Genomic DNA, 23,676 nt, shown 5'->3' with positions numbered 1-23,676 from the left:
ACCATTTTTTTTAAGCGACAGGGTGTCTAGACAACCACGTGATGGGGCGCGCCAATGCGCACTGGAGCCACGATTAGAGCATAGTCAGAAACAGATAGCGAGCGAGGCAAGGGCACTTCAGTTATTCGTGTCATTCGTAGGCTAGTCCTTTTCGGAAGATCGCATCATTTCTTTGTCGCCAGTCAAGTCGCTTATGTCCTAGACACGGACTTTTCATTCAATATACGTAGGTGGATTAATTTATCAAGGGATTTCTCATGTGCTACTGTGAGTAAAACGGACGTAACCAAGAGCTTTTTGCTGTTTTCAATCGGATACGCCACTACTCAACTCGGAGTGCAGATTACAGTCTACCAGTTCTGAGGCTCAGTTTTGGATTTGCTTGCTGGTTTAGGATTCGATCGCCTTCTCCTCCATTTACTTTGAAATCAGTTCGGAAAAAAACACAGGAAACAGACCATATAATACAGCTTCACTCTCGGGGTCAAAATGGATTATGCTTATTAAGACACAGGCGAGTTTTGTACATGTAGGCTATACCTTTAGAATTTGATAGGCTACTGTTTCAAAATTCCCTAGTAGCCATAGCCTCTGTGTAGCCTACGGCATATGGTTGCAATGGTTTTACGAAACCATACTGAAAGAAAGAAGAAAATTAAATGTGTTTATGGAGGCTAGAAAATATCTTAACAGTAGGCTAGTCTACAGCACGAAGTGGAATTGTCAAATAATGATCAGTGAAGCTATTTTGTAGGATATTTCCCACACTCGCTTTGAAATATAGCTTCTGCAAAGTATCTCTGCAAAGTCTTAAATTGACTGATGATTAACTACTTTTTAAACAAAAGGTTACTAGTATAGGGACCTTTAATCCTACCCACTCCCCTCAACCATCGTTTTTTAAAAGATATAAAGACTGGCGTATGCTACAGATTGTCTTTGCAGCTCCAAATCCCAGTTTTTCCGTACAATAATCTCAGGCTGCTTGTCATTGCCTGGACTCGGATCCCGGAATCTTCATGATTTGCGGACATCATGCTCGTTTTTTAGCCGGGAAACCCTCTTCTCGTCCCGCATGTTTAGGACCAAACGATCGGGGCTCGTCCGGCGACTCTGGAGGAGCCGTGCGCCCGTCGAGGGCGACGAGGAGACGGATACACGAACGCATGGATCCGGGGGTTGCTGTATGGGTAAATCGACAAAGGTTGCCAAATGTAATTCCGGGACGGAAGCTGAATTGAAGGCATTGACCCACTCGATACTGAAAAAAATTAAAGACAAACAATTAGAGGTGCTCCTGCAAGCGGTGGAGTCGAAGGGGGGTGCCAGGAGCCCCTGCCTTCTCATGCCCAGCAAAGTGGACACCAAACTGGGTCAACAGTCTTATTCCCTCCCTCTGCTGCTCTACAAAGTGTTCAGGTGGCCGGACCTCAGGCATTCCTCGGAGTTAAAGAGACTATCTTGCTGTGAATCCTATGGGAAAATTAACCCAGAACTCATTTGCTGCAATCCGCACCACATGAGCAGGCTTTGCGAACTCGGTAAGTATATTCCATTGTTTATTATCTATACCAGATTTTATATAAATATACTGTTGAATGGAGTCTATTCATCAACATTCAATATTGTAGGCTGTACACAATTCGGCTATATTGACTAAATCGCGTAGGCTATTTTCTGTAATACTGGTGTCTCAGGTGAGACTTAGATTATTTGGAATCACAAAGTAGGCCTAGGAACAGTTATAAACATCATCAGCATCAGGATAAGTAAGTGGGATTTGTGATATAGATATGCGTGTCTAGAGTCTTTCATATTATTGTTTTTTACCAATATATGCAATAGGCCTACTTTATGTGTATCAACTATTTGATGAAAATCGCTATAATGATGTGTGTCAGCTGATTACATTAAGAAGTAACGTACTCTGTGCTTAACGTTGTATTTTATTTATGTTTGAGCTAAGAGTAGGTTTGCTGTCACTATTGGCTACTACCAAAATAATTGGAATCGTCAACAAAATGCTATTACTCACAAATTGTTGTGTTGGGTAGGCCCACAAGCCTAACAAGCACAAGGCAGGGACATTTTAATGTATCTAATCTCTATAGGTGTCTGCTCAATAAATTAAGAAAGAACATTAGCCTATGCATGTTCATGTAGTCTAAGGTTTTGCAATTATTAGACACATTTTTTATGTTGACTGATAACCGATCAGTGAAATTATAGCCTGCATATTTTCATGCATGCATATCTTGTTTAAATGAGTTAGATGTTACCGAATGTTTCATCGACTGTCTGGTCTGAGTTATTTCGCAGTGATTGGAGCGTCCTGTCCTGAGCCAAAAGAGGCCCGTATCTCACACAGGCCGAGACGTAGATAGCCGCGAGACTGGCGCCAGGCGCCCCTCTGTTTATCTGGCTGCTAAATATCAAGGCAATCGCCGCCTTGCTGCCCTGCCTACAGCCTTTGCTGCTAAGACAAACAGTTTCCCAGAAGAATGCCAACTGTTATCATAAGTTTCTATCTTCCCCTTTTCTCATGCTCTGCTCTGTCTTTTGTCTGCCATTCTTTTTAGAGTCTCCTCCTCCCCCTTACTCCCGCTACCCAATGGACTTTCTTAAACCACCTGGTGAGTTACAGTTTGTTGACTTATTTATATATAATGTTTTGCCTGAGAAGTATTGCCTTAAATGTGACATTGCTTTTTGCAATTTAGTTTTTATTCAAATTCAACACAGAAAGCCATTGAGTCCACAAGTCAATCCTTTCCTACATGTAAAAGCCAAAAGCACTTTAAAAGTACCCTAAGAGAAGTTTTACAATCTTCTTTTTTGCTCTGACCTCAAGATAAATCTTGTAACGACACACAGGAGATGAAACGCCGGCTCACATATTCACTGGCGTTGTGTGTGTGTGTGTGTGTATGAGAGAAAGAGAGAGATGGAAATCCTCTCTGAAATGTTGTGATTTATGATGGTCTGAGCGTGGCACGCCTGGCTGCCAGCACCAAGTAATAGAGTGGACGGGTGCCAAGGCCCATTCCAGGCCGACTGGCACCATCTCCGGTGGTTGCCTGTACAAACTTCTTTGGCTGAAGGGAGGTGAGCTGGCAGGACAGATACACAGCAATGCCACCTGAGTTTTGGGAGTGTCACTGCTGTTGGTGTGTGTGCGTGTTTTTGTCTTTGTGTCCTGTTTGCTTTTATACAAATATGTATGCTAGTGTTGACCTTTTTAAACGTCCTTTACCACAAATATGAAATATCTAAATTTCATTGTTACTATATGATTGCCAATCAGGTATTGCTGTTGAGATGGTTTAGGACTCTTCATTGTCATAATTGTATTATTATGGTCACTCTTAGACTTTTATCATCCACAATACTTCAGTTATGCCTGAGAAAGCCTGTGATATTGTTTATGAGCAATAATACAAAGCCAATCAGGTTTTTGATGTTGCGTTGTTGATCCAATCAGATTTAGGATTTCAAGACAAGACCCTGGGGGTGGATGTTACAGCCAGGTTGGGGAGGGAGCAGGGGTAGGAAGACATTGTTCGGGAGGCGACTTCCTTTAGAGGATGCTCATTCAGACTCCATAAAACATTTACTGCATTTCCTGCGGCCAGGCCAAGGGGGGTAACTACCACCACTGAGTGACTGGACGGATGGCCCTCTTCAGGGCCCGACTGACACCAGACACTCTCTCTCCATCTGTCTTGGTGCAGCTTTGACACAACCAGAGGAGGAAGTCCCCCCCACACCGGCACCCCCCTGCCTATCCCCTGACAAAAACAATAACCAGAAACAGACTCAAATCTCCGCTGACCAGGAGAGCTCTGGAGAGGGAGAAAGTGTCTTTTCATTGAGTGGACATAGGAAGTTGTTTGCAGCTGCGATTCTTCGAGGGCTTTTCTCTAAGCCGAGAGAGAGAGACAGAAAGAGAAAGGAGAGAGGGGACAGATATTTATAGGACAATGGAGCGTGGCCACATAGACAGGCTCAGTAGCTGGGTCACACACATTTGGACACATGCACATACACATATGCACACAGAACTGTGTTCAAGTCTATAATCTTTATAGATTATACAAAAGTAGGAGAGGCAGATGTGTGTGTGTGTCTGTGTGAAAGAGAGTAAATGTTTTTACCTAGGAAACAGGAATTAGGGATACGTGTCAGACAGCCAAAAGTGGTCCACATGAAAAAGGCTGTAAAATGCTAGTTTGTCTTAGCACCCTAGAAAATGTAGCAGCCCCCTACCTTCTCTATATTTATTTCCCTTCCTACTCTTCCTTTTCTGTCTCCTAATTGTCCTCCTCTCACTTTTCTCCCTCCATATCTTTCTCTCATCTCTATTCTTTCTCTTGTCCTTTTCTCTTTCTTTCTTGCTCTATTTCTTTCTCTCTCCATATCGTCTGTTCTTCGCTCTCTCTTTCTCTCTCCCTCGTTCTTTCTTTCCCTCCATCCCTCTGATCCTCTTCTCTCTGGGCAGTCTGAAGCACCTCCAGCCAAGCTGTGGTCACTAGTGAATCATGCCCAGGAAAACCAGCCCTGCATCCTAGCAGCCAAACAAAGCCAAGAAGGCTTTGCCGTGCATCTCGTCAGGCTTGCCACACGTGTGCATTGCACACACATACACACACAAACCAGAGAGTTCAAAACGATATACAGTATGACCAGACATAGGGGTAAGGTACATATAGTTCCTTTATGAAGGAAGCTAAAAGTCCTGCGGTGGTGTCATTCGGTGAATGCTGGGTGTGTAGAGATGTGGAGGGTTAAAGCAAGTCATTTTTCCCAGTTGGCAATAGACAGCAGGCCATTAAGAAAATGTACTGCAAACAGCTTCAAGGTTGAGCCTATTTCCTGTCTGGGTCATTGTTTCTGCTTTGATGGAGTGTATCCTGCTAAACTGTATATTCCTATTAGGGCTGATCAGGCTGGTGGACACTTTATTTTTTTTCTTATTTTCCTCCAGAGACGTTTGTTTATTCTGTAATATGTTCTCGTAAAAGGAAGAGAGGATGGAGAAAGGACAGCATGAGGAAGGGTATTTGTTCCACCCACCCGGTTATGGTGGTGGCCATGTCTGGCACTGCTAGTTCCATTGTCAGATTGCGATGCCGGTTAGGGTTTTCCTGCATGACTGGTCTATCACAGGATAGATCTTGACTACTCTTGAAGATACTGCTCTTAGGTTGCATTACAATGAAATTTGTTTGTGTGTAGACCTCGATTCAGTGAACGTTTTCAGTAGACATTGATTTCACTCTGTCATTGACAGGCTCACAGATGCACACCCTGTGGTCATGCTTACACACGCTTACGTCTCTTTCTGTCTCTCTTTACCCCAACTCTCTATTCATAATTCTCCAGACTCTGAGCCTTCATCTGCCGAGACAGGGGAAACAACCTACTCTGCCCCTGTGGGGCTCTCAGGTGAGAAAATGTCCCTCTCCATTCTCTCTATTGTGATGTAATGCAGTGGATTGAGGGGTCCTATGCACCCAGTCCTTAAAAATTAAGCACTCCTCTCTTCATCTCCTTTAATTTTACACCATGCTGTTTTGTGTAATGTAATCCAAACAAAAAAAGAACACGGTTTAGGTAGAGTTGTAGAGAATAGTATGTTTGTTTCCTGTGTGTGCACACAGAAGTCTGGTTTGGTAGTACATGCTGTTGTTGACTGGGGTCTAACATTTACAGATAGATATGAAGTACTAGGCGTCTACGTAGATACATATATCCATTGCTCACAACTCTTTTTGTTCCGTTGTTGGTTCGGTTCTCATCTCACACTCCCTTCAAAGGCCAGGATAGCTTTGTGTGTAGTCTGCTGTAGCTCCTTTTGTGTCTCCTATGTTCCTCCCTCTAACACATCCTGTTCCCTGAAGGAGCGAGGTGTTTCTGGACTGGCACCTAACTCCATATTTTCTTCCATAATCCTTTTGGCTGTACCGCTTTTAGAGCAGGGCTCTGTCCAGGGGCGAGCGGATAAGTTGGTGTTTATGAGCATGGGTGAAGGAGAGAGGGAGAGGAAGAGAGAAAGAGACCATACTCTCTCCCTGCACTGTGCCGTAGTCTCTAGGTCAATTCAGATGTTTCTCATTATGGGGATTTTAAAGGTTGGTGTGCTAGATAGTTGACATTTTCCCTCTGTGTTTTGTAGAAGGAGGCTGGGTTGTCTAGGACTTCTGCTGTGTTTATTCCATGACTTTCTTTTGTGAATGAAAAGTCTGCTGGTATTACCCCTGTATCACCTCTGTCCCTTTTCCCCCCAGCTGAACTCTACTTTTCTTCAAAAAACATTGTGTTGACAGTAAAGCAAGGGGATGACAGGACAGAGGAGTTCCCAATCTGCACTCAGGATAGAAAGGCATGAAGAAGAAAGGCAAGCAAGGAGGACAGGGCTTGAAATTAACTTTTTTAAGTTAAAAAGTTCAGAGCACCAGCAAAAATGTAGGAGCACCCACTGAAAATGTTCGTTGTCTTTTCAGCTCTTCAAATTTTGAGCGTGAGTTAGCTCCATGTCACGTGACAACAGAGTGCAGTGACATTAAGTGTTTGACGGTAAATTCAAAAAATAATCTGCATTAAAGTTAAGAACATAAAGATGAAGTTTAACGGTAATGTTGGATAGAATGGTAGATCGGTCACTGATCAGCTCACAGCAGGCACATACTGTGCAGTAGGTTAATTAGTGAGCGTTTTGTATAGAAATTAAAACAGGTTTGCACCATAACAATTATTTGTATTTTATTTACATTTAGTCATTTAGCAGATGCTCTTATCCAGAGCGACTTACAGTAAGTACAGGGACATTCTCCCCAAGGCAAGTAGGGTGAAGTGCCTTGCCCAAGGACACAACGTCATTCTCTTCGTCATTTATTTATTTGTTTATTTGTCAGGGACAATTCAGCGCACATTATTACATATATAAAATTGACTCCCATGGAACTAGAATTACAATATGTTGTAGATGTGTTGCATAAAAGGTTTCTAGCCAATAGGATAATTTGCAACCCCAGTCCCTGGTCAGGCCTTTCAAAAAAGTTAAGCGAAATAAAATGTACTGCATCGTGTGAGTTACACAATCAAGCAGCAGATACATTATAAAATAATATATTGTATCAACATTTCACAGATACATAACCGCATTACACACAACAGAACATTGCGTAACAACACAATACATTACAACAAGGACAACAGAGTGTGTGCATGCGTGCTCCTGCATTTATGGACCTGACTCAGTGGCTACATATTTGATTTACTTTCAGCCAGTGTTTCACCTTTCTATTAAATGTTTTCTGTTTGGTTTGTGTTTTTATTTCTGTTGGTAAATCATTCAAAAAATGGGTCCCTATCACTGAAAAACATGACTGGCCGAAAGTGGTTTTGCGCTCTGCTATACAGTTGCCACCCACTGCTCCCCTAGTGGCCACTCATCTTGTATTGGTTTTTGTCACAAAAGGACAGAGTACGGCTGGAGCTAGATTATTTGCGCATTTAAAAATCAGTTTAAGAAAGGAGAACTTCATAAAGCTATCCAAATTTAAAAGCTTGTCTTTCTGTACAATCAAACAGTGGTGCCATATTGATGGTTTCTGATCCATTATTTTCAGTGCCTGTTTGTATAATGAAATGATGGGTTTGACTGTTGTCTGGGAGGCTTGGCCCCATACAGTAACACAGTAGGATAAGTGAGAGAGTATCATGGCATGAAAAAACTGTAAAGCTGCCTTGACAGGTATGTGATGCCTCATTATTCTGAAACAGTTCAGGTTTGTCCGGACAGTCTTACAGAGTTTGTTAATGTGTTTATTGAGTTTGAGGTGGGAATCCAGAATAATACCTAAAAATATAAATTCCTCAACTTCCTCTATGGCCCCTTGGTCTATTTTTATAGTACACTTGGCTTTCCCTATTATAGAGAAGCACATAGATAGTCTTTTTGACGTTGAGCGTCAGATGGTTATCTTTGAGGTACTGGGATATACCCTCCATTTCCTTGGTGTCCTGGCTGATGCATAAATAACTGTCGTCAGCGTACATTTGACTGAGTTGGCTGACTGACAGCATGGTATGGTGCATGGTGGTTTATATATAAACTAAAAAGCAGAGGCCGCAAGATGGAGCCCTGTGTGATACCCATTGTGGATTGTAGTGGCGTTGAGAGTTCAGTGTTTATTTTAACACGTTGCTCTCTATGCTCCAGATATGATGCAAACCAGCCGATAGCATGTTCAGAGAAGTTGAATGTGGTGAATTTATTCAAGAGTATATTGTGGTTCACGGTGTCAAAGGCCTTTTTTAGGTCTATAAACACAGCTCCCACAACATTACCCTTGTCCAACTTACTCTTGATGTTCTCGGTAAGGTAGCAGTTAGCCATTTCTGTAGAGTACCCTGGTCTAAATCCAAACTGTTTGGAGTTGATAAGTTTGTTGCTTTCGAGATGCTCTACTGGCTGTTCTGTGATAATTTGTTCACATATTTTGGAAAGATCAGGCAATATTGAGATTGGCCTATAATTGCCTGCTTGATCCTTTGCGCCAGCCTTGATAATTGGGGTAATGATGGCTTGTTTCCAACTTTGTGGGAATTTGCCCACTCTGATGGAAAGGTTTACCAGGTGGGTTACAGGTTTAACCAGGGCAGAACAGTGAGTTCTAATAAAGGTAGTGTCCAACCCAAACACATCCTTTGCCTTAGACTTATTTAGTTTATGAATGATTTTATGTACTTTTTCCTGACTGACCTTAATTTGGAAAAGCTTTGACGGCTCCGACTTTGTGGTCTGTGATAAGGTTGCTGGTTCAAAATTCTCAGCAAGCTCCTTCACTGACTGAATAAAGAAGTTATGGAATTAATTTGCAATATCTGAATTGTTAGTGCTGATAACTCCATTCACTTCCAATTCTGACTAGGCTTGAGTTTAGTAAGGCTGTTGAGGTGCTTCCATAGGGATGCGCTGTTTCCTTCAGATTCCTCAATCAGTTGCATAAAATAGGCTGTCTTTGCTTTACGCAGTTCTCTAACTACTGCATTTCTCAATCCTTTAAAGATGAGGAGATCGGTATTTGGTTTGGAGAGCAGCGATTTTTTCAAGGCATAGTCTCTTTTTTTCATTAGCTGACGAGTGTCATTGTTCAGCCATGGTAAGGAGACTTTTCTTTGCGTACCTTTGAATGTCTTAGTGTATTTCCCAATCAGGTTTGTGAGGTTTTTTATCAGGGAGTTACAACAATTTTCTAAATCATTCGATTGTAGAACGTTGTTCCAGTCTAAATTATTTATATCATTTTCAACTTGTGTCAATTTATTTTTGGGGATACCCGAGTTCCCTGGTTTACTTTCATCCGCCAAATTTTGGTAAACGCTGTTTAGTACGTTTTCGGACAACCATGGTCATATTATGATCAGAGAGCCCCGTTAGTAGGTTTTATGTTCTGATGATTCGCTGGGGTCTGTTAGTGACTATCAGATCTATCATAGTTTCACTCGTTCGCGTAATCGTAGTTGGGCCCTTCATCATCTGCTGAAGACTGTGTTTTGATAGAAGCCTCTAAGTTTTTTCTACGGCTCTTCTCTAGCCAGTTAATATTAAAATCACCAAGAAAGATGGATCAGTGTATGGATCAGACTATTTACATATTTAAAATGTTTGTCTAGGTTATCATGAGATGGTGTGTTATACAGCACTACAATGTTAATATTCATCTTGGGGGATAATGCAACATTCAAAGCCAAACATTCTAATTGTGTATCCAGTTTGATTTAATTACATTTCAGTGTCTCTAACATAGAATAGTACCCCCCCCCCCCCCGCCTTTGTCAGATGTCCTATCCTTTCTGTGACAAGTGTAACCGGGGACATCAATCATGCTGGTCGGGATGTTACAGTGTAGCCAAGTTTCGCTCAACGCTAAAAAATCGAAATTTGAGTTAGTTAGCAGATGTTGAATCTGATCACATTTTGGAAATATACTCCAAATGTTCAAGTGTCTACCAAGAATGCCCTTAGGTTTAGACATAGGCTCCCATATTACCCTTGTGTGATTTACAGTCTGAAAAAATCAGAATTCTCGTTTTCTTACTGATTGGATACCGTTGTCACCATGTGGAATTCTCTCGGCGAAGACGTTCCTCCCTCCGGAGTTCAGTTGCCGCCCGTACAGTCCACTTGTTGATGCAGCCTCCGGGGAAAGGTGAAGAGATGGGCCTGGGTTTAATTGCACATCCCCAGACAATAGGATCAGAATCAAGAGAACATTGAAACCATGCCAATTACCTCTTATCTGGTTGTCCTACTTGCTCTGCGTGCCGCGACGGGGGAACTCAAATTGTTTGGTGATCGAGTAGATGGCAAGGTATCCATATCCAAAGAAGTTCAATCTCGGCATTCCATTCATATTTACCGACTGGTCGTTGTTAACCTGGCACATCTGTTTGTTCGCGTTTAGGAACATGCATGGAAAACATTTCCTTCACCTCTATGATTGTTATTTGACTGGTTTCTTTGTTTTATTCTTGAACCAGTAACTATTTGATTAAAAACAAGGGCTATTCTGCCAATTAGTAGTAGAAAAATGAGTTTAAAGGGATTGGAGCCTGACAAACCACCCAACTCCTCCTTGTTCGTTATCATCCTTCTTCTCGTCATGCCGTGTACAGTGAACATTTGCACTCGCACAAATGCTCCTAAATATATTTTGAGGTCGCACAGATACGTTTTTTGAAGCGTATACGACCAAAATGGTCGCAATTTCAAGCCCTGGAGGATTATGTTCTGTTGTCCTGTGAGGAGCTCTTGTCCCCCTGTCTTGCAGGGTGATTAAGAATGAACCTGAACTAGTGCACAGTGCCCGTGATGCTGTTGGTGAGACACACAAACACAGATTATTGGAACTATATAGCACAGTGATGCTGTTGGTGAGTAAGATGACGGTGACACACAGTTTTTCTCAGTGGCTTTGGTACCTACATTTCTCCGATCATAATTTAAATTCTCAAAAGTACTTTTGCGCATTTTTAAAAGCTGTTTGTCATTATTTTCAACAAATTGGAAAAATGCTCTGGTACTTTCATGCAAATGATGATGTAGCATTCAATTGTCTGCTGTTTCCTTCATTATCAATTGCTTATGTCATATTGATCAAAATATATTATGTTGGTTCTCTTAAATTGTCTTATCCCCACAAACATTTTCTGTATCGCATTCACATAAATAAGACACCAACCACCGGCCGAGGAGGCTAAATTTGTAAGAACATTGTTCCTGTCGTAGGCTATGCCCATTTGCGGTTTGCTATATCCATACTTCAATTTGACCGAGGAGGCTTAAGTGGTAGGAATAGTGATCTTATCCTATACCCACAGTGACTCATTACGACACCGACAACTGACCGAGAGAGTGCAGTGTCCATGCCCATTTGTAATGTGCAGGCAGAGTTTTTGCATCAGTAACTGCATTAATTGATGTAACAAAATTACTACAGTTAGGTCCATTAATATTTGGACAGTGACAGTTTTCATAATTTGGGCTCTGTACTCCACCATAATGAATTTAAAATGAAAAAACCAAGATGCAATTAAAGTGCAGACAATTAAAGTGCAGACTCAAGGGGTTGAACAAAAATATTTTATGAAACGTTTAGGAATTGCAACCATTTTTATAATCATAAATAACTATCATTTTGAATACTTTTTTGAGAATCCTTGTCCTTTGTTGACTGCTTGAAGTCTGGAACCCATGGACATCACCAAATGCTGGGTTTCTTCTTTTGTGTTGCTTTGCCAGCCTTTACTGCAGCTGTCTTCAGTTGTTGTTTGTTCGGGGGTCTTTCTGCCTTAAGTTTTGTCTTCAGCAAGTGAAATGCATGGTCGGTCGGGTTCAGAATATTCCTCTTCTTTGCCTTAAAAAACTAATTGTCATTGTCCATCTGTAAAAGTGAAGCGCCGTCCAATCAACTTTGCTGAATTTGGCTGAATCTGTGCAGACATATCTATACACTTTAAGATTAATCCGTCTGCTTCTGTCTTCTGTCACATCATCAATTAACACTAGTGGCCCAGTGTCATACATATTATAGAGCTGTAATTCCTTAACCCTCCTTCAAATTTTGATGTGAAAACCCTAAAATTTAAGCTCAGAGACTGTACTTTAAGCCCATATTTATTATGTAACCCTAACTTGTGTCAGTGCCCAAATATTTATGGTCCTAACTGTATACTGTATTTTGTCTCTTAAAATACTGTAAAATTTGTCTCTTGTTTTGTTAAAAATAATACTTTTTACTATATGCTGATTGGTTAGTTGGGTACTATAAATATCAAGGACAGCAGCGAGAAAGGTGTGTTGTGAAGTTTTTGGACAGTTGACAGCCTTTTGTCACATCTGGTGGTTAGGTTGTGTTTTGACTTTTTGAGCGAAACAAGGAGAAAGAGTTATTGCATTTGACATTTTAAATTTTAAAATGAATTTGTATACCGACATTTGTTTGAGTAATTTGTTTTGCTTTTTGGGAGAAGGGGCGGTGTTGTTGGGGCGGTGTTGTTGGGGGGTAGGCTGTTGTACGTAAGGAGCAATTTGCTTCCGTATCACATCTGGCAAATGCACACAGCTGCAGCAGCACTCGTGTCCGGTTTGATAGCTTGCTCTGTTCACCTCGCTGGTTTTAGACATGCATAGGTTTTTGATTCGTGTTCCGAAGCCCAAAAATAGTAGCACCAGTGAGTCTGATGATACTGGTTGTGGTATTTTTAGTCCGGGGGCACTCTCACCGGTGTCACACTCGCAGGCGGCTAAGCATGCGCCTTGCCCCAGCCCAGTTACCTTGCCCCAGCCCAGTTACCTTGCCCCAGCCCAGTTACCTTGCCCCAGCCCAGTTACCTTGCCCCAGCCCAGTTACCTTGCCCCAGCCCAGTTACCTTGCCCCAGCCCAGTTACCTTGCCCCAGCCCAGTTACCTTGCCCCAGCCTAGTTATCCCCTATGCCGCTCCCAGCTTGGAGACAGCTCCAGTGTCGCAGCCATCCCGCCCAGTTCACTCCATGTTGCCGCTCAGAACAAAAGGGCTGCGGATGTTAATGAGAGCCATCGTCTCAATAATATGCACTATCACAACCTGTTCTGAAATCCTTTCCTATTAGGATGTTTGGTGTGAAAGGAAGGTCATTCACAGCAGCACTGTTTCCATGGATTGTTTATGGTGACTCTGTGGTAACATGATTGATCATTGTGTTCATGCAGATAAATCTTTCAATCAGCTGACGCAGGGGAGCAAATCCATGCCAGTATTTGCGGATGGCAGTGCCAATAAGGATAAGCAACAATACAGACTAACCATACAAAGATCAATTAAATAGTTCTCAAAGTTTCTCTCTGCACTAAATTGAAGCTTAAACATGCTAAAATGTAAAAAAAAAAAAAAAAAAACATTAGTAACCCCTACTAAAGTGGGCTGGAACTAGGCCTGGATGGGGGCCAGGGGTGGGACTCAGTGGCGGTCGAAAACCCGAGTTTGGATGCTGTTCAGTTGTAGTCTGCTGTTTGTAGCTCTTGGCCTCTGTGGCTCTCTGCTCCATTCCCTCCTCCCCCATCTCCTCCACCTCTTGCTCCTCTCTGCTCTGTGTCTTTTAAAAGACTGCAATGGAGGTTGGAGCTTGTCAGAACACAAGCAAACAGCATTTGCTAGTTACTGAATGTATGTGACACATACAGGTGTCTCCATTTGCGAGAGACTGTGTGAGTGTGTGAGCATGTGACAGAAGGGGTTCAGTGTGTACTCTGGGATGGGCGCCAGCCAGGGTTGAGGTCAGGTGCTGAGGTGTTTTATCTCCTGTGTGTATATGTGTTTGTGTGTGCGTTCACAGGCCACGTTACAAGGGATTTTCTGCATGTGAGGAAGGCTTGGGGAGCAATGGATGGAGGTGGCCTGGGGGGTTGGCAGGGTCGGGAGACTGGGTGGTATGCCTGGTTGGTGCCGTTGTGGAGTGACCCCAGAGTGCCTGTGTAAGAGGATCCGTGGAGGCCCACTGGCGTCTCACCCCCATACCCCCACACACCCCCGACACGCAGACAGGATAGGATGAACTGCTGGCGGCCTATTTGGCTGAAATCCCACTGTCACACTGCCACTTCCTCCCCTCAGCAGGTTAAATATAGGTTGAGGTGTATTATTATACAGATAGACAGCCAGCAAGCCAGCCAGCCAGCTCAGAGCAGGTCAGCAGTAACACAAGCTACTTGAGAGTCCAGTGTTAGCAAATGCTGTATAGCCATTCTGATGTCTTAACTGTCTGTACTGGGTGTCTGGTTCACAGTAAGTACAGAGGTTACTGGCTGGGCTGTCAGATTGGGTTGTGAGGTCAGTAATAAAAAAAAAGTATAATATTTTTTTTAAACTCAGAATGCAAGTCAGTCAATCCAAACGTTTATCCTTTTGGTTCATTTTTAAGTCCAAACACTGCAGAGTAGATAGGTAAGGCTGGTTAGAGCAGATTTAACAGTGCTCCCATAGTCCCCCTCCACATTCCTGTGTTGTTTGGGTTAGCAGAAAAGGAAAGGGCCACACAGGAAATGACATCATGTCTTTGAGGAAAAGGCAGCTGACGGGGAGGCCCGGGAGGCAGAGGTGGAAAACAAACACAGAGAGAAAAAGTGGAGCCTATGACGTCTCAGCTCAAGTTAAAGGGCAATGCAGATTGATCAAAATGCAAACCTGACTTCTTGTTGACCTATTACAGGTTTTTCAGTCCCATTCTTTAAGATATGTTTTACTTTGCTTTGTTTTTCCTACTTCTCGAGGGAGAGAAAATGGCCTTTTGGGCTGGACCTAGGCATCTCTCTCTCTGTTTCTCTCTGTAATTTCAAAGCAGCTCTTTTTGCCTCAGTTCTCTCTGGACGAGCATCTTTCATTACTCCCCACTTCCTCCCTGAGACACGCAGCCAAGCCAGCTCTTGGTCCCTGAGTTAATTTAGGTTTTGGCTGTTCTTTGGGTTCCGCACCCTGAGTCATTACGTTGCATGAATCTGAACAGCAAAAGGAGAAAGGGAGGCGGAGAGGAAAACAGCCCAGTAAGCCTGCCGTGATTCTATGTAGGGGCTACGTGTTGTACATGTTACCTATTGGTAACCACCATATAGAGCCATGAGGAAGACTGAGAAGTGTACTCTGAGACTGTCTGACACTGAGGAAGGCCTATCTGAGCCCTATCTGGGCTCAGACTAGCTTAACATATCCATACCTAACCTAGCCTATCCTAGCTGGACTCAGCCTAGATTAGCATGACTTGGTTCAGCCGTGGTTAGCCTAACCAGCCTAGCTGTAGCTTGATGGAGGGTGGGCCTGCATCCGGCCCTAGGTCTGTAAGAGTTGGTGGAAGGCCCAGAACAAGATGGCCATTTTTCAAAGACAGTGGTTTTTCACATAACCACATTGTATGAAAAGATGATCAAAACCAAAGAGAGTCAGATGGCTGAGCGGTTAGGGAATCGGGCTATTAATCAGAAGGTTTGATTCCTGGCCGTGCAAAATTACGTTGTGTCCTTGGGCAAGGCACTTCACCATACTTGCCTCGGGGGAATGTCCCTGTACTTACTGTCAGTCGCTCCGGATAAGAGCGTCTGCTCAATGACTAAATGTAAATGTAAAAGGGAAGTATGGAGAAAGTCAAGGGATAGGGTGTGGAGGAGGGTGATAGGGTGTGGAGGAGGGTGATAGGGTGTGGAGGAGGGTGTAGGGTGTGGAGGAGGGTGATAGGGTGTGGATGGGGATAGGGTGTGGAGGAGGGTGATAGGGTGTGGAGGAGGGTGATAGGGTGTGGAGGAGGGTGTAGGGTGTGGAGGAGGGTGATAGGGTGTGGATGGGGATAGGGTGTGGAGGAGGGTGATAGGGTGTGGAGGAGGGTGATAGGGTGTGGAGGAGGGTGATAGGGTGTGGAGGAGGGTGATAGGGTGTGGAGGAGGGTGATAGGGTGTGGAGGAGGGTGATAGGGTGTGGAGGAGGGTGATAGGGTGTGGATGGTGGGTGATAGGGTGTGGAGGAGGGTGATAGGGTGTGGAGGAGGGTGATAGGGTGTGGAGGAGGGTGATAGGGTGTGGAGGAGGGTGATAGGGTGTGGAGGAGGGTGATAGGGTGTGGAGGAGGGTGATAGGGTGTGGATGGTGGGTGATAGGGTGTGGAGGAGGGTGATAGGGTGTGGAGGAGGGTGATAGGGTGTGGAGGAGGGTGATAGGGTGTGGAGGAGGGTGATAGGGTGTGGATGGTGGGTGATAGGGTGTGGAGGAGGGTGATAGGGTGTGGAGGAGGGTGATAGGGTGTGGAGGAGGGTGATAGGGTGTGGAGGAGGGTGATAGGGTGTGGAGGAGGGTGATAGGGTGTGGAGGAGGGTGATAGGGTGTGGAGGAGGGTGATAGGGTGTGGATGGATGGTGGTCGGGAAGGAGGTGGACATTCCTGATCCCTTCTGTGTTTTTTCAACCTCAGCCTCAGAATTCTCTCTGCGACATGCTGCTATTTCCAACCACAGCAAAACGGCTAGTCAGCCAGCCAGTTAGCCAACCCAATCATGTGTACTCAGTGGATAAAAAGGGTCTGGAGAGTGATGGCACCAATAGCTTTCATGTTTGTCTGCCTGACAGTGAGAAGTTTCTCAATCGTGGCAGCCATGAGTAATAGTCAGACCGTCTCTTCTTCACGCCTGCGTCTCAAGTCCATGTATACAGCTCAGGGATAGTTCACACTCATTGGCATAGGCATATATCATACAGTTGTTAACAATTACTATAATTTGTAGACAGATGAACAGACAGCAAAGATCTTTTCTGCTCTCAACTAGCCCGGCTGGTTGGTTGCCTGCCTGCCTGTCCCCAGTACATGCTGGTTCCCACGGAGATTGCTGACACCCAAGTTGTAGAACAATGCAGGCAGTTGTTCCTTCTGTGGTGGCACTGTGTGGCACTGCTCTCAGAGACATGGGCGGCACTCTCTGTGTGTTTGTGTAAAGAGATTAATCCATCATGACATCACCAGTGAGGGACACCCACCCCTCACCTTCTGAGTAAAATGCATCATCAGTCCTTCCTGCTACCAGCTACCCTTAGTCACAGTTTGTTTACTATCAAAAGGAGACGGTTGGCGGTGTCCAATGATGTAGTGCTAGAATAATAACTCAATGGGTGGAGGAAGGATCCCCCTCCATGTCAGCCATTTGGAAATTGACATGTCAAAGAGCTCTGACTCTGACCCTGTGGTAGACTGAGGTTAGTTGAGGTGGATAGAGAAGAAGAAAAACCCCTAGAAATGGAAAGGGGTGACTGTGACATGGGTGACAAGCTAATGTGCAGGTGTTTTGTAAATAAATGAAAACAGGTCGCACCATAACGATTATTTGCACTCGCACAAATGCTCCCAAACATGCTTTGAGGTTGCACAGATACAATTTCGGGAGCATATGTGACCAAAATGGTCGCAATTTCAAGCCCTGCAATGAGAAAGAATGGCCTCTGAGGCCTATTTACAGGCCAGAATCTGTCTGCTTCTGCATTCTGTTACTTCAGTAAGTAGAAGACAGAAGATGGGCACAGCCCATAGAACAAAAGGAATGTCTGAGTGTGACCTTTGCCATCACTCCCTCTATCTTCTGGAACAGACTTGCCCCAGCCTGAGAGGGAGAGAGAGGGGTGTTGAGACAGCCTGGAAAACACAGACAAGGGCACCACCCTCCAACACCAACCCTGTGTCTGAAGAAGATGGGCTATTGCATGACTGTTTGGTTGGCTAAATGAGAAGGAAAACAAACTCACACACACACACACACACACACACACACAGAAGGTCACTTACCCTCCTGCCACCTTTCTGACTCCCAGTTCTACCAGGATCAATAAGAACCCATTCAACGGGCTTTCCATCTCTGTTTACCTATGATAATGTGTACTAAGAATTGAAGTTTGAACAGACAATGCAGAATTTTTCTCTGGGGTTGTAGGTAATGTGAATGCGGGCATGCAAGTTTCTGTGATTGTGAATGTGTGTGTATGCATGCGTTCAACGATGTCCAGGAATAGTTACAATCTGGAGTGCGTGTGTAGAGTCAGACAGAAGTAATCATTAACTTTTCCAGTCTACTCCACTGTTTCCAGCCTTGATGGCGAGAGCTGAGCCCTGCTGCTGCCCCCCTCAGCTCCCATCTAGGCACAATAATCTCAGCTTTTCGGGCTGGTGTCCACTTCTGAAGGCAAGATCCTTTCAAAAGGCTGTCTCTCCCACAAACAGGCAGTGGAATGGAGCTAAATGGCCCGCATTGTCAGGAACTCTCAATCAAAGGACAGAACATGGCTTTTCTAGACTTTTTAGTGGGCTTTGCTTAATTGTCTGTTCTACACACACACTTCTCAATATCATGTTACACAGGTTCAATATTATGGCAAGTAGAAGGTACTTTGTACGAAATAAGGATTCTGCACTTTTAGGTAAAGTAGATGGGGCAGCTTTGGACATTTGAACGCTTATAATTAAGATTAGGGACATTTTAAAGGCAAAGGGACTTGCATGGTTGTAACTTGTGAAGGCTGAGGGGGATGGATGCTGGGGAGCTGGGTGCTGTATGGAAGGGGATTGGGGATGGAGCAAAAACCCCAGGACAGGACAGGCAGAACAAAGAGCAGAACAGATGGCAGGAGGCAGCAGACAGAGAGTAGGGCTGGGATGTTAGCTGGGGGGGAGAGAATGGTGACTGGAGGGAAAAGACAGAGGTAGACACTGGAGCTCAGGACTGAAACGTGTGTTTGTCTGTCTGTGCCTACTCCCCCTGGATGTGTGGTTGCCTGACCCCCTGGAGACATACAGACAAACGGACCACAGAGTCACTGGGCAGCACAGATGGGATCCAGAAAACTCTGAGAACAATACCAGCCCCCTAGCTACCTACAAACACACACACAGATGCAAACATGCTGTGTGTTTTTCTGCCAGTGACAAGCCTGACAAGATGACATTGTGTTTGTGTACATGTGTGCATTACAGCATGTATATGTGTGTATGTGCATTGCAATTTAGTGTGGGGTCGTGTGTGTGTCAGATGTGGGAGAGACATGAACACACAGGCAAACTCTGCCTTTGTCTACAGCCTTCTAGCTAGGTTGTCACTGCATTATGGATTGAGTATGTAGAAACTGAAAAGTATCATTGCAGTGGCGTGACGGTGTTATCCGTTAAAGAGATGCCCTTACTATTTGGTGAGCCATACAATCAATTCTGACAGTTTCTAGTGTTGACGAACTGTAACTGTCATAGAGATGGATAGATACTGCCACTGCTTTTGTTTGTGAGTGGTTTTGTTTTCTCCCTTGCTATTTCTCTCTGCTTGTTATGAGGCTTCAGTAATGACACAGTTACTTGTGAATTAAATGCATATCTGGCCCACTGTCTTCAGAGACTCAGGTATACAGCCCCCCAATTGTCATTGGTGCACCATCGCCACATAATAGGAAGGCTGCAAGATGTCCAAGTGGCCAGGCGCAACTACAGGCCCCATCAGACATGTTCCCTGGGATTTGTCTCTCTCGAGGGTGGGAAGGGGGGAGACAGCAAGAATACCCTCTGTTCCTCTCTACCTACCTCTCTCTTTTTCCCACTTGGTTCCTTGTGCGAGAGGAGGGCTCTAAGCCATATGATGAATACCTCTGTGGTTTAAGGCTGTGATGACAGGCTCAGACAAGCAGGCATGTAATGACCTCTGACGCCAGGCACTGTCTCTCCTAGCAATAACAAACACGGTGCAGAGCGGAGCTGCGGAGTGCAGGGGTGGGGGTTATGAGGAAAGGGTAGGCCAGTAGGCCCTCCCCAACCTCCACTGACAATAGGGATAAAAAAGCCTCAGAAACAGGACTGACACAAATGCACAAGAGGCCTTGTCTTTTGTCGCAGCCAGTGCTCCCTTCTCTCCTTGCTTAGAGAAGCTTTTTTTTATTTATTTTTTGGGGGGTGAAACACCAGTGTGCCTTTCCCCATAGCTGGAAGAAGTTTGATTTACAAAAATGTTTACAGTCAGCTTTACAGTGACTGACTTCAAAGACAAAACCAAGTGCCTGTTGCTTTATGGAAGACATTTTTCCCCTTTTCTTCATTTTTTCATCTTCTAATGAAGGGTAATAACAGGTTGAGCCAGCCCAGGGAGACTGGGTTGAGATAGTATACCATTAACATAACTGAACTGTAGCCTCCTCAGCCTTAGACAAGGCCTGGCCTGGCAAATTACGGGGTACACTCCCCTGCCTTAAAAGATGAAAGAGGTAGAGAAAGGGGCGGATGAGAGTATGGGGAGGATAGAGGGGGGAGAGAGAGAAGAAGGGCTCTTATAAGTAGGAGTGTTCTCCCTGTGAAATGTTAACCAGTTAATATCTCTCTAAGAGATGTTGTCTCAAAGTTGTTGTGTGTTGATAAAAGCGTTCTTGTTTGGGTGAGCATTATTAGGTAGGAGATTATTAGGCTAAAGTTGAGAAAGAAGATTGAGAAAATGTCAAATGCCTGTCTGTCTCTCTTTAAATCTCTCACTCCCTTGTGCTCCTTGTCTGACTGGTTCTCTCACCCTCCTTAGTAGATGTTGCTGAGAGCCAAATTTGTACACAAAACACTCAGGGCCTCATGTACGTACATTCGCAAACGTAGCGTTATTAGCGCCATGGCCAACCCGCAGATTGCGCACGCTGTGATACTTCAGTTTACGTCGTATTTACGAAGTCAATCGGGTAATCAGCGCCTTTCTCCGCCCACTATACCGTACATTATGAGCATTTAAATGCGCAATTGAATGGGCCTCCTCTCTTTCTATCATGGATCAGCCACCAAAGTCGAAACAGCGATGACTGTTTGAAATGATCCTGATGCCAATATTTGTAATGTAGCGAAAAGTTTAACAACTGCTGGAATGGAATGTGAACGCTGAGTCGGAGATTCGATGTAATCTTTGATTTCTTCCAGTAACTGTAATATTGCATGGCTGCTTAATCTGTAACGCGTAATGATTTTGTGTTCGCTCAATTCATAAAGTGTGATCCTTGTGGCAAAAATCCTTTGGGCATTGTCTTCGTCTTGCTCGGGTTACTGCTGCCATTTCACCAGGAAGCATATGCGCATCCTGGTTTACGCCTGCTTTTAAAAAGCGTAGAATTTTCAACGCAAAATAGAGGTGCGCTTTCACAGGCGGTTTTTGTACATACCGCGGAATACATAATTAGGCGCACTTAACGCATCCCCTCCCATCTTTTTATGGGAAACTCCCACTTTCCCCTTGACCCTCCCGTGAATGCATATGCATGACACAAAAGGCGCAATTTGCCATTTTCAGTTCCCGCGACAGGCAGTCTGCGCTTTTACCTCAGTGCGGCATGTTTGTACATACCTCGCCATGCTTTTACGCGCAAATTGCGAAACAAATACGCCTGAAGTGGGCGCAAAAGCGTTAGTACATGAGGCCCTCAGTGTATCTCTCTCCCCTCATACATCCACGTCATGCGTGGTTGTCCATTGACAGGCCCGTTTCCCCTCCTCCAAAAGGTTACCAAACCATAGTTCTCTACAGAGGAACCCGTTCACCTCATGTTGTCTGTTGTACTTTGGAACCAAGCTCAGTAAGTTGCCCTTCAGCATTGCCATGACCTCTTTTTGTTTGTCATTACTGGTCTTCTTACTACACTGCCACAATTAAAGACATTTGGAGGCACAGAGTTACAGAGCACCAAAGTTGCAGGTGTCTTCAAAGAATCCTCATTCTCTGGCTCCATTCCCTTTCCAGCTTGTATTTGACAGCTATTATGTACTAATTTCCTTTGCCATAATGAGTTTGCCTGCCATAAAGAGATGTCTTGGACAGATTGATGTCTGGTTTGACGTCAGAACATTGTTTTCTGGGCTGCACACAAAAATACAGGGCCAGACAGAAGATAAGCAGTAATACTTAGACAAACAGGGGCGGCCTGGAGGTTTGCCCACTAGTGTCTGAGACTGCAGCTCTGCCTGGAATTCCATAAATTCCTGTAGTGTATTCCCGAAAAGTAAAATTAGGGATGCATGTTTTTGTTTGGCGGCTTTGGTAGCAACTTTTCTTGTTTCGAGAGATTTTAACAATTGTGGAAGGGCTTTGAATTAGACATGGTGGCTAATTTATAGACATTTATAATTCAGCCACTACATTCAAACTGATACTGTTCTTTTCCCCCAAAACTTTTTACATACTTAACACCTTTCTCTCTAACCTAACCCCTTGCTTATAATCAGTGTTTTACTACTGTAGTTTTGTCTTCTGTGTTCATGGTTCAGTGTTGTAACTGCCGTCTGTCTCTGTATCTCTTCAGATTCGCAAGCTGTCCAGACGCTGAGTGAACGTGCCCATTGGTGCGTGGTGGCGTACTGGGAGGAGAAGACTCGAGTGGGGCGCCTCTACTCGGTTCAGGAGCCCTCCCTGGACATCTTCTACGACCTACCTCAGGGGAACGGCTTCTGCCTGGGACAGCTCAGCTCTGACAACAAGAGCCAGCTGGTCCAGATGGTGCGGGCTAAGATCGGCTATGGCATCCAGCTGACACGTGAGGCGGGTGGGGTGTGGGTATACAACCGTAGCTGCTACCCCATCTTCATCAAGTCAGCCACACTGGACAACCCAGATTCGCGCACGCTCCTGGTGCACAAGGTGTTCCCTGGCTTCTCCATTAAGGCATTTGACTTTGACAAGGCCGACTGCCTGCAGAGGCCCAACGACCACGAGTTCACACAGCAACCCCGAACTGGCTTCACAGTACAGATCAGCTTCGTAAAGGGCTGGGGACAGTGCTACACTAGACAGTTTATCAGCAGCTGCCCCTGCTGGCTGGAGGTCATCTTCAACAACCGATAGCAGCAAGCCCTGCCTTTCCCTGACCCCCATCCTCATGTTAAAACATGTTTAAAAAGAAAAAGACAAACTTTCAATGACTTGTTTATTAAATAACTAAGATTTAATTAAGTGAATTAAGAAGTAAAATGTATTTTATGTTATATATAAATATATTATTACTTGTAAATATGAAGACGTTTTATATGCATCATTATTTATGTATTGTGCAATGTGTTGACAGGAAAAAGAAAGTAAGATGCACTTTGCTTAATATAAATGCAAACAAAGAAATGCCAAAATAAATAAAAAATACAAATAATTTGTTCTAGGTTGTTTTTCTGTCTCTAGAAGCAATGTGTCATGGTACGAAGTTTCAGGAGACCTCCATTGTACCTTATTGTAGGCTTAAGTCTTGATTCTAAACATTACATTTGATCACATTAACATTATTGGGGGGTGTGTGTACTACGTCCTTCCTAATTATTTAACCAACCTTTGCAACTTGGAAAATGTGTTATCTTCACAAAGTAACATACTGTTACATAAATACATTCTTAAACACAGGAGGACTATGTGTGATTGGAATAGTTGTCATCACACAGAGCTTTACTCCCCACACAATGGGTCACACAACAGCTTTGTAACTCTGTCTGAGCTTCTCTGAAGCTTCATCTGAATTAAGGCTGCTGGTTGTTGTTTATGTCCCAACTATTGTGAGTGTGACCCTTTTTCTTTTGTTAGCATGCTAACATCACAGGAAGGAAGCTATAATAACAACTTTCAGAAGACAGT

General features: G+C 44.1%; 1 protein-coding gene across 2 annotated transcripts; it reads left to right on the top strand.

Moving 5' to 3' along the window:
• The first annotated feature begins 76 nt into the window (after nt 1–76).
• On the top strand, nt 77–23,205 carry smad7 (SMAD family member 7). Of its 2 annotated transcripts, none has more exons than XM_062484726.1 (4): nt 77–1,541; nt 2,580–2,633; nt 5,383–5,445; nt 22,367–23,205. In XM_062484726.1, exons 1-4 carry the CDS (start codon nt 1,076–1,078, stop codon nt 22,903–22,905), a joined length of 1,122 nt encoding a protein of 373 aa, XP_062340710.1. In that variant the 5' UTR covers nt 77–1,075; the 3' UTR covers nt 22,906–23,205. The 2 variants fall into 2 exon arrangements, with proteins under 2 accessions (XP_062340710.1, XP_062340709.1); XM_062484725.1 differs by having other exon boundaries at nt 78–1,541; nt 5,374–5,445.
• The last annotated feature ends 471 nt before the right edge of the window (nt 23,206–23,676 follow it).

This window comes from Osmerus eperlanus, chromosome 18 (genome assembly GCF_963692335.1).
Source record: "Osmerus eperlanus chromosome 18, fOsmEpe2.1, whole genome shotgun sequence".
NCBI classification, from domain to species: Eukaryota; Metazoa; Chordata; class Actinopteri; order Osmeriformes; family Osmeridae; genus Osmerus; species Osmerus eperlanus.
This window is presented reverse-complemented; position numbering and strand designations above follow the sequence as displayed.

Bases quoted from the DNA above. Each gene is read 5' to 3' on its own strand.
- smad7 (XM_062484725.1), top strand. From the start codon at position 1,076: ATGTTTAGGACCAAACGATCGGGGCTCGTCCGGCGACTCTGGAGGAGC. The intron at 1,542-2,579 runs GTAAGTATATTC...CATTCTTTTTAG, and splicing joins GAGCAGGCTTTGCGAACTCG to AGTCTCCTCCTCCCCCTTAC. The intron at 2,634-5,373 runs GTGAGTTACAGT...TCTCTATTCATA, and splicing joins GGACTTTCTTAAACCACCTG to ATTCTCCAGACTCTGAGCCT.